This window comes from Nannochloropsis gaditana, assembly GCF_000240725.1.
Source record: "Nannochloropsis gaditana CCMP526 unplaced genomic scaffold scaffold893, whole genome shotgun sequence".
In the NCBI taxonomy this organism is placed as follows: domain Eukaryota; class Eustigmatophyceae; order Eustigmatales; family Monodopsidaceae; genus Microchloropsis; species Microchloropsis gaditana.
Window position 1 is genome coordinate 1 of NW_005803060.1, and position 10,700 is coordinate 10,700.

Genomic DNA, 10,700 nt, shown 5'->3' on the forward strand with positions numbered 1-10,700 from the left:
CCGGATCGACAGGCACACCACCGTGACGGGCATCCAACGGAAGAACTACTCCAAAGACCCGTCCAAAAGCATTGTGTTGGAGGCCTTTGCCTTGGAGAAGACGGTGAGGGGGGAGGGAGGGAGGGAGGAGAGGAGGGAGGGAGGGAGGGAGGGTGGTGAACTTGACGGCCACAAGGAGCCACAGGATCTGGGAGAAAGGCCCTGGGGAAGGGAGCTTTCTGTATCCAATGAACGGGAAAACAATTCGCCAAGTATGCGCCAAGATAAGCATACCAAGACAATCTAAAGACAAAGCTGACGCCTCCTCGATCGGTTCTTCTTCCAGAAAGACTGGGGCATCCTCCTCGACGGGCTCAAGTACAAGAAGATCAAATTTGCAGTCCTACCATCGCAACGCCAGTCCCTCGTGGACTTGCGCGCTGCCATCGTTGGCCTGTGCGACAAAGTAAGAGGATGGAAAGGAAGAAGGGAGAGAGGGGCGAAAGGAGGGAGGGAGATAGGTAGTGTTAAGGCAAGTTACCTCGTAAAAGGGCGCACCAGTCCGTGTCAATCCATTTTTAGCGTAACTATACAATGTATATTATCGGGGGAGGGCGGTTTATAGTTGAGGTATATGTTTTTCCGTATTGATAATGTATTCCACAATACCATAATCTCTCCTCTCTTCTTTCTCCATTTTGCCCTCATTCTCTTGCCCCCCCTAATCTCTTCCTACCCAGATGCGCGAGATACCAGAAGAGGCAAGCAATGGGGGACTTTTGACAGGGATATTAAAGCGAGTAGGGTTTAGTGGTGGGCGCCACACTTACGACACCATGGCGTGAGTAGAGGAGGGAGGGAGGGAGGGAGGGAGGGAGGACCGGGAGCGGAACAGAAATGAAATGTACAGGACTCGAGGAGCACAGCGAGGATAGTAGACCGAGGACACGGGTAGTTTTTCTGACATGGTGTGCAAAGGAGAAGACGAAATCGAAGGAGGGAGAGAGGGAGGGAGGGAGGGAGAAGGGGAGGGGCGACCCGAAGTGTCCCAGAAAAAGCAAAGTTGTGAGGAAAAAAGAAATCCAGCTGAGTGTCGTGTGTGTTAGAGGTGGCGCAAGGAGAGACGTGTGAAATCGTTGTTGTCGTTCCATCCACCGCTCCTCTACTATCCTGGAGACTGCGCCCCATTTTTATTACCCCTTTCCTCCCGATGCCGGCCCACGCGCCACACACACACACGCACGGATTAGAAGTTGACTCCACCCTGACAAAGTTTCGATACCATTTGGCTGCACGTTAAGTCTCCTAACCCCTTCGACCCCTACAAACCGGACCTCCCTCCACCATCCCTTCCCTTCCACCTGCCCCCCAACCCCCCATCTGCGCTTGCGTCACCCGAGAATCAAGTGCTGCTTCTCATTCACAATTGAAGAAAAGACACGGCCCTAAATGGCTTCAGAGGGCCCGTTCGGATCTAGTCAGGCTGGTCCACGCCCGTGTGCAAGTAGTCTCCCGCTGCACACCCTGATATACCTCACACGCACCATCGCGGCTTTCAGACACCTCTCCCCTCCTTCCCCACCCATGTCATCCCCATGCTCACGACGTGCGGTTATTCATACACACCCGCGCGTTGCTATTGCTGCTGCTGCTGTGCTCCTTCTACTTCTGCCTCTTCACCGTCATCATTTTAGTCGTCACACAAGAGCCGTCCAATGCTCTTGGTGCTTCCCTTTCAATCTTTACAACAAAAGTGTCACTTCTCTCCACTGCTAAAGCTTATCCGCATCGTCATTCGCATCTCGACCCTGCTCTCCCCTTCGCCCTCCATCATTCTTTCCTTCCGGCCCACCCCCCCTCCCGCCCTTCCTCCCTCCCTCCCTCCTGCCCCCCTTCGGCCGTCGTGTCGCGGTGGTGCTTTGTTGTCGTATGCTGGCATTTGTCTTTCCATCTTTTTCTCAATTTCCATTCTTTTCGTATATCCTTGTTAATAGTGCGGCTGCAGCTTGCATTATGGTCTCTCCCCTCTTTCAATTTTCAACGGTCTTCAACATTTGAACTCAAAATATGAAAATTCAAAGTACAGGCCACGAAAGCTAATAGAAAAAAGTTATACATTCCCACCCCTACGCGCACGCGCGTTTCCCTTCCCCGATCGCATAGAGCGACAAGAAATTACCAGCCTCCCCCCCTTCCCCCCCCTCCGTAGGGCGCTGCTCCCCCGTAGCCCCCCCCTCCTCCATACCCGCCTGCACCGGCCCCGGCATAACCACCGTACCCTTGCCCTCCCAACCCGGCTCCAACGCCATATCCTCCTCCTCCACCGTAACCGCCCGCGGGCGGGTAACGAGGGGCGCCATAGCCTCCCCCACCCATACCCCCAAACCCACCCCCGCCTCGGCCCATCCCAAAGCCCCCACCGTAACCACCCCGTCCCCCGCCGCGCCTGCCCCCGAATTCTTCCCGAGGCCGCGCGAAATTGACCCGAAGGGTGCGTCCATCCAGCTCGGCGTTGTCCATGCGGGAAATAGCGGCATCCGCCTCGTGTTTTTGTTCGTAAACGACGAAGCCAAAGCCACGGCTCTGGCCCGTTTCCCGGTTTTCAATCACGGTCGAGAAGACAATCCGTCCGAAAGGTTCAAAAGCTTCGCGCAAGGCGGCGGATTCCGTCCGGAAAGAAAGGTTGCCAACGAAGAGTTTGTAACCCTGGGTCGTACCGGGGAGGAAGGGGAAAAGAGGGGCGAAGGGAAAAGATGTCAGCGGGAAAGGTGCATACAAGTAGTCCGCTTCATGTAAACGAAGTCTTCTGGGGCCGGGTAGGGGAGGAGAGAACTACTTTCGGCTCTCCAGAACTCAAGGAACTCATATCTCTGTAAGAGCCGCGCCATGACGCACATTCGACCGCCAAGATACGTGTAGCTACACATCCATGGTTATGCACAGCGCCGGGCAGACTTATCTACGCATATGGGTCATCTTATCCGATAAAGAGGTAGCGATACACTTATTATAGTTTACAGCACCTACACACTTCATTCAGTTTTCAGCACCTGCCAACACGGCTCACTCTCCTCACCGACTAAATAATCTTAGGTCCATTTGCCTTCGAAAAACTACATGATCAAACAGTGAGGCATCGAATTTCATGTATCACCAACTATATTCTCTGAGAAAAAACTTAACCAGGCGCGAACGTACGATTCATCAGGTGAGCGCAGAGGGGATCATCAAAGAAGGACCATGGAACGCCCGCATCTGCCACTTTTTCCAATCCAAGCCCCTATCACCATGTTTTTCAGTAATTCTATGCGTACCTCTTCGCTTTGCCCTGGAGATGTTGGGCGGGGAGGGGCTTCAGCAACGGGGGCCGGGACACCATACGCGTCGTAGTCTCCCATCTTTCTTGCTTTTCTGCTGCTTGCTGTTGAGGGGGTGGATGCGGTGCCCACGGTGAAATGGATGAGTACAAAGAAGGTCAAGTCTGATCATCCCAGTCTTTCTCACGACGAAAACGTTTCCAGGCCATAACGCCGGTGGATGGAATATGATGCGGGTGTTAGACACAGCGTGGAGAAGCTGGAGGAGAAAAATTACACCAGGAAGAATTCCGGCCGACCCCCCCCTTCGGCGTGTGCGTGTGCTGCGTGAGCCACCCAAAAAAGCACCACCTTCAAAAATCCATCGCGCCCCCGAAACCCCCCCCACGCTCCCTCAGCACTCGCCTTCCCCCACTCCTGCCAAAGCACGCCATGAAACCGGAGGTCAGTGCCCTTGAAAGATGGCAAAATCGGCTTTGGTGTCAAGGCGTTGGGTGTGAGGAGGGACGGAGGAGGGCCTCTCTCCTCTTCTCGCGCCGGCGCCGCAGCAAGATCTCGATGACTTCAAGCCAGCTGGTGGACAAACTCAGGCCATGGACACGGGCGTAGCGCGCAGGGGGAGCTTTGACAGGTGGGTTCATGCAGGATGGGAGTGGATTTAAAGGATTACTCTCTGTCCTTTCATGGAATCCTCGTGGGTTTTGTACCTGCCGCCTCGGGCGTTTGGGCTGTGGTGCTGTTCTTATTTCGCCCGTCTGCATGCCACTTATGTCCCACGAGCCTTCATTTCAGTTTCCCTCACATCTTTTTCGATAATGCGCGGCAAAGTCTTTGGAACAGGCATTGTCATGGTGCCTTATTTTAAAACTAGTCCGAGAGGTGGTCAATCGTCGTGATTTCCTCCCTTTCCATCTCGGTCAACCTCCTTCCAGCCAGACGTCACGTCACGATTTTGAAAAAAGGCCCGGGCACGACAACCTACAGGACAACGTGCCAATGACTCTTCTAGATGTAGTGTTCAAAGATTGAATATCGACGACTATCGAGCGTTTGAAATTACATTTTTCTTAAAATGGTGAGGAGGAGCGGAAGCGAGGAGACAAGTCAATCACGATGGAGTTGCAACGAGCGAGATTCTTTGATTTAAAGATGACCGCAAATTTTCGTAGGTGCTGCTTGGAGTACCCGTATCCCATAATGCCATTAAATTGAGGCAACAGAGAGTGAGATTGAACTCGATCATACGGAATGGCAAATTAACACCGGTAGAAGTCAGTAGAGAATCACCGACGTTGAAGAACTGAGCGACCCTGAAGACAAAAGATTCAACACACGAGCCAAAGTTTGCTCGGGACACTTCTCCCGTGTGCTACTGCTTCTACTGCTTCCAATTTTATGGAGTGGTTCCCTCATGAACCTGAATTGCTTTGCCTCTGGCATGATATCCAGGTGTGGAACCGTGGGTATTAGAATTCACCGGTTCCCTCCTCTATATTCCTTTTACTCCACTTAATGACCTTCTCTTCTCACTTCCCCACTTTCCCAATACCTTCCCACGAATCTCTTCCCCCGCTATATCACCTTCGTCGTTACTTTTCTCCTTTTAACATGGATAAGAAAAAATATTAAGCTTTTTCGTCACCGTACCAGTAGAAACCAAGAGTCGTCCACGATCCATCATTTTTCGCCCGTCCGATTCCTTTCTCCATCCTCAGATACTGTACCCGTTTCGGCGCTGTACGCAGAATATAGGAGAACATAACCTCTTTGCCCGTCCTGCCCACCCCGGTCAGACGAATACACTCCCATGGGAAACGAATGGCGCCTCGAGCCTTTCCCTCCCTTCCTTTTCACACGGCCTGCCCCTTTTCTTTTGTCGACATGGCCCCTTTCGTCTCCCTCTGGCCCGCTTCTTCCGTTCCCACCTCAGGACGACAGTGCTCCACTCTCACTCTGTTCCTTGTTACCACCTCCTGCGCCTGATTTGACGCGGCCCGGTTCGGGACTTTCATTTTCCGCTGGCACTGCCTTTCTTCCACCCCAACCTCCTCTCGACGACAGTCCTATCGCCAACACATCCGGGTCGCTTTGGGAGGCGACAGGGGTCGTCTGTCCACCCATGCTGGGATAGACAGACTTTCCTTCTGAAGCCCTGCGCTCTCTCGCCGCGGCTTCCTTAAGTCCCTCCGACGACGACTGCGGCATGTCAACTCGTTTCTTGCACCCTCCCTTTTCTTTCTTCCTCTTTCCCATTCTTCCCGCGTCTGCCGACCTTTGCCTCCATCCAACTCTCCTTCCCGTCTCTGGCGCATGCTTCCCCTCTTCATGGGCCCCATCTAGGCGCTCGACCTATGCCGTCGCGCTTCTATCGACACTCCACCTACTCGTCGCAACCCTCGACTCTGTGCATCCGCACGAAGAAAAACTTAGCGATTTTACCTTACTTAAAAACATCGGCCCTCCTTTCCTACCCTGCCTCTTCTCCCCCTCTTTTCTTTGTCCTTCATTTCCTGCTCCAACTCCTGCAAAGTCCACCTTTCCTCCCTCCCTCCCTCCCTCCCTCCCCGCCCTCCTGCTTGCCCTCTTTGTTCTAAATTTCCACGCCATAATCCTTCCCATTCTTCCCTCTCCTTTCAACGTCCGGGAGAGGGAGAAGCCGACGAGGTGCCTGCCCCAGCCGCCGCCGCCACTCCGAGGCCCAAAAGCTCATCCTCCTCTCCTGCGGCACTCTTCCCCACCTGTAACAACGCGGAAACGACGGCTGCGGTGCCCTCACTCGGCTGTTGTTTCCGGTGCCCCGGTCCTCCTCCCTCCGTTTCCAACTCCTTCGGCTTCTCCCTTTCCTCCTCCTTCCTTCCCTCCTCTTCCTCCCATGCTCCCTCGACCTCCGCGGCGGCCACCGCCGGCGCAGCGGCAGGAGTGGGAAGCCCTTCCTCTCCCACCACCTCCATGCCTGCCTCCACTCCACCCTCTTTCCCTTCCTTTCCTCCCTCTGTCCCGTCCACGGCGGGCGCGGGGGCCATGGCCGCCGCCAAGGCGGGGGGGGGAGGGGGAGGAATCATCCCCAGGGTCCTGTAGTAATTCGCGATAGCTTCCGTTTGGGCCGTCAATGCAGCGTGTTCGTCCCTGAAGCTTTCTCCCAAGCATTGGTATTCTCCACCGGGCAAGGTTAACCAGGCGCTCCAGGTTTTCTTCTCCCGGTCCCAATGCACCCCGGGGTACTGGGAAGGTACGTGGCCCTCCGCCCCTTCCTCCATCCCGTCCTCCATCCCACCCTCCGCCCCGCCGTCGTCCGAAGCCACGGAGAGCATGACCCCCACGGCCAAGTCCTGCTGAGGGGCGGAGGAGGTCGGGTGGGCCCCTTCCGCCGCCGCGCCCAAGGCGGGGGAAGGGTTGTTGCTGCTGTTGTTGCTACTGGCGTCACAGGTGGTGTGGCCGGAGGAGGAGGGCGGCAGGGAGGTGCCGGTGGAGGCCGCGTTCTTGTCGGCGGCTTCCGAGCCCGAGGTAGGGGGAGGGGGGGGGGGCAGGTAGGAGGACGAGAAAGGGGGAGGATAGAGGGGGTACGAGCCTTGGACTCCGTGTCCGGGGGGAGGAGGGAGGGGATAGGGCGGGTAGGACGGGTGGGGAGGGGGAGGAAAGGAGTAGGAGGACGGCCCGGCATTTTTGTCTTGCTGCTGAGGCTGGGTCTGGGAGGCCGGAGGGGCCGGGGGATGGGTGGTCGCCGAGTGCCACTGGGGGTAGTAGTAGGCATGTGCCTCCTGCGGGGTCCAGTGTCGGCCCGCCAGGTCGGTAGGTGGGGGAGGGAGGGTCGAGCTCCCGGCAGGGGGCGCGGCGGAGGGAGGCGGGTAGCCCGGGAGAGGGGGAGCAGGCCAGGTGGGGAGGGAGGTCGCGGTGGAGGGAGGGGGAGAGGGCTTGGTGTCGTGTGTCTGCGCCCCTTGTTGAGATTGCTTTCGCGCCTTTTTCCCCTCTGTCGGACCTTTTTCCAGCGTGCCTTCGCCCAGGCTTTCCTTCCCGTCCTTCTCGTCCTCCTTCCCCGCCGCGGGCAAAGGTTGGATTGAAGGTTGGAGGGAGGGAAGGAGGGAGATCGGCTGCGGCATGGGGGGTAGGGCATTCCAGGGTTGGTGCTCGGGAGGCTCCGCCACAGGGGGAGGGGGACCAGGGGGCAGGCGAGGAGAATGGAGGGGCGGTTTGCCTCCTGCCTCCCGACGGGCTTTGATGCGTAGCTGCAACAGGCCCTTCTCCGCGCTCCCCCCCCCGGTCCCACGCGCCCCCACCTCCTTCCTCCTCGTCCGACAAAATTACCTCCTCCTCCCCGCCTTCCTCTTCGTCGCTGTAGAATTTTTCAGGGTACCGGCTGGGGCTTGGACTGGGACTTCGACGCTTCCGGCCTCGCCCTGCCCCCCGCCCTCCCCCCCGCCCAGTCCCCCGCCCTCCCTCGCGCGGGATCAGCACACGCAGGCGGGGAGCCTCGCTGTCCGCAGACTCGGGCGGAAGGGGGACAAACTTATCGGCGCACCAAGGAGGAGGGATGCGCCGTGGCCTGGGGGAGGAAAGGAGGGAGGTCGGGCGAGCAAGATGAGGTTAAAGAGAAAAAGCCGAGCGCCCTCGTGCGGAAGGATCTGCAATCAAACCCTCCCTCCCTCCCTCCCTCCCTCACTCTTTCCCTACCTCAAGCTTCGAGGATCCACGCGTCGTTTCCTCTCGGGATTGAGTTTTCCTCCTGGCAGGAAATTTAAAAGGGGCGTTTCGTAAAGCTCCTTGGCGCGGCGGTCGTAGCATTGCGCGGCGACCAACTCGTCGTCGAAATACCCCAAGGAGAGTTTCTTTCCCCGGTATTTAATTTGCACTTCCCATTTCCGGTTGCACTTATGCCAACGAATGCCTACAGGTATACGGGTGCGAAGGAAAAGCGGGGTGAAACAACGTTGGTGGACGTTCCACAGCCTCCATGTACGAATATGGGCGCAGCGAGAGACGACAGGAACATGATCCACGTCGGATAATCCACCGAGTCACAAAATCAGGTAGATACAAGTGTCATGAAGTGTACAAAGAGTGGTGGCGTCGGCCTGATCAGCGGACGCGGATAAGGGCAACAAACAATGGACTCGGCACCCCCCAAAACAAATTTGAAAAAAGGGAAAGGAAGGAAGGAGAAAAGTATGGAAGGCGAGAGGAAAAGATACACCCTTGCAGATACTCACCGCGATAGTCGGATGTGACTTTGCCTTGATGGAGATGATCCATTGTTCAAAGGACGCAGTGATGTGCAAAAAATAGCCTGGCCGTCACAAGGGTGAGGAGGCAGGCGGGAGAAAGGAAGAGAAACCGCCTTTCAAGCCAGATGCCACCGTGGTAAATTGGCAGCAAAAATGCGCACACGCGGCCTTGGTCTCAATCTGGACATGTTTGTGAAGACATGAAGGCATGGTAAGACGATCCAGCGCGGCACCACGCATGGGAAAAGCCTGCTTGCAGAAAACACACCAGGGGGTGGGGAGGTCCGTGCTCTCCTTAGCCTCCCCTCCCCTTCGCTACCTCGCTAACCACGCAACCACCTCCCCCACGTGACACCGGCCTCCCTTCCTCCTGCCACCCTATGAACCACCACACACGTCGACGAAGGAACAACACGTGCATGTGTGCGCAGCGCATGGTGCAAGGAGGACCAGGAAAAGAAAAGGGGCGAGGCAAAAGCGAGAAAAGAAGAGAGGGGGGTCTTGTCGTTGAGGAAGGCAACACCCATGGCCTCAGAAGATAAATCCGTATATGTACACCGCGCATGACACCGCCTACGGAGCCATTGGCGGCTCTCTCCTGCGTCCACGGTTTCAGCAGGCATGACACGTGCGACCTAAAGGCATTGGCCGGCGGATCTGTCCGTCGTGTGGACTCACAGGATTCCCTCCTTTTTCGGGGGGTTGGTGCTGGTATCAGGCCACTTTGTCTCATAATTTCATTTTCATGGGCGTCGGCATTCCCGGCGTCGGCCACGAGTTTGGTCGAGATACGCTTGCATTTCTTTGCTATTTTTTATTTTTGCCTCTTTGCTCATCTCTACGTTAGTGGGTTTTCGGTGTTTTTTTAATGTGGGTTTTAAAAAGCCTTATTTTATAGGAGGGCTTCGTCACGCCGTCAAAATACACTCCGAAGGCGCCGAGAGCCCCATTTCTGGGCGCGTTAAGCGTGAAAATGCCTGGTATTTTGGCCGTTTTAATGCCATGTTTAAATGTCAACCGCTTTTTTCCCCATTTTAAAAGCCCATGTCGCGTCTAACATTTTTTTGGGTGGCCAGATTTTGAATCCAGAAATGAAAAAGAACCTCCCGCAAACAAAAGCGGGGAAGGCTCTAATACGATAGCAGAAAGCTTTATATTTGGAAGATTCGCGGTTGTAAAGCGATGCATTCGTACTTCTGACAGCAAAGAAAATTCGATAGTTGAGGCCCAAAGTCCGCTGTGGACGCATTTGCGAAGCCTTAAAATCCATAAATCAAAGAACCACAGCCTAATTGCTATGAGAATACATGTGATACTTCAGTTCAATTGTTATTTAATTTCATATCAATGCCTAGCCACGCATTCCTGTCTTTTAATTTGGTCCGGCATGACTACACTGAGTCAAGTTTTACAATCCATTTTCTTTACTTTTTTCATTATCGAAGAGATGCGTCACGCATCAAAAGCTCCGCAGCGCATGACAACAATGAAAGACAAAGCCAATGTCTCAATGTGCGGAGTAGAAGGAGCTACATCCTCCAAAAAGCTTCTGGCTGAGGCGTTGTCCTGACAGAGATCGAGATCGCGGAGGGATGGGGTTAACCAGGCAGGGGTTGCAAAAGAGAAAAAAGGACCACAGCCCAGGCGCATGGGAGGGGAGAAGCGAAGACATCCCCACAAAGTGAAACAAGGCAATGCATTTTTCTGCGACCTCGTCCAGCCTTCCTCCGCCCAAAGCTTTGCTTCCTGAATCAATCAACATCGGTCTCCTCTCTCCGTCTCCCCGTCCGTCTTCTCCTTAACCTCCCGTCTCACCTGCGACAAAAGTTCCACCGCCTTAGCAAATTCTTTTCCTTTCACGTCCTGCCCCCACCCCACCTTCCATTTTTCCAGAAGGAAGGAGCGGACTTGGGCAGTAATATCCGGTGTGGAAGGAGGGGGAAGGGGTTGAATGGCAGGGAGGGAGGTGGAGGAATAGATGGAAGGGAGGGAAGAAGCGGACTTCGAAGGCAGTGATGAGAGCGGAGGGTCCGCCGAAGAAGGAGGCGGGGGGGTGCAGGCAATGGAGAGTGAGGAGGAGGGAACGAGAGAGGAAGGGAGGAGGCGGCAGGGAGCGATGTCCCTCCAGGATTCGCAGGCTGTCCAGGGAGGGAGATGGAGGGGATGGAGGAGGGAGGGGAAGACA

The 10,700-nt window shown here is 55.6% G+C and overlaps 4 protein-coding genes across 4 annotated transcripts; all 4 read right to left on the reverse strand.

Annotated features, from left to right (window-relative positions):
* Positions 1-2,026: 2,026 nt before the first annotated feature.
* NGA_0504200 (glycine-rich rna-binding protein 4) lies at positions 2,027-3,406 on the reverse strand (the record flags this gene model as incomplete). Its single annotated transcript, XM_005853435.1, has 3 exons — positions 3,294-3,406; positions 2,258-2,685; positions 2,027-2,075 (listed from the first exon to the last, which is right to left on the reverse strand). Exons 1-3 carry the CDS (start codon positions 3,375-3,377, stop codon positions 2,027-2,029), a joined length of 561 nt encoding a protein of 186 aa, XP_005853497.1. The 5' UTR covers positions 3,378-3,406.
* Positions 3,407-5,929: 2,523 nt separating this feature from the next.
* Positions 5,930-6,319, reverse strand: NGA_0504300 (uncharacterized protein; the record flags this gene model as incomplete). Its single annotated transcript, XM_005853436.1, has 1 exon — positions 5,930-6,319. One exon carries the CDS (start codon positions 6,317-6,319, stop codon positions 5,930-5,932), a length of 390 nt encoding a protein of 129 aa, XP_005853498.1.
* Positions 6,320-7,715: 1,396 nt separating this feature from the next.
* NGA_0504410 (homing endonuclease rb16 2) lies at positions 7,716-8,707 on the reverse strand (the record flags this gene model as incomplete). Its single annotated transcript, XM_005853437.1, has 3 exons — positions 8,501-8,707; positions 7,965-8,178; positions 7,716-7,836 (listed from the first exon to the last, which is right to left on the reverse strand). Coding segments are annotated over exons 1-3 (378 nt in total), but the record flags the coding sequence as incomplete, so codon positions are not given.
* A 1,116-nt stretch (positions 8,708-9,823) lies between these two features.
* Positions 9,824-10,700, reverse strand: NGA_0504500 (uncharacterized protein; the record flags this gene model as incomplete). Its single annotated transcript, XM_005853438.2, has 2 exons — positions 9,824-10,081; positions 10,331-10,700. Coding segments are annotated over 2 exons (484 nt in total), but the record flags the coding sequence as incomplete, so codon positions are not given.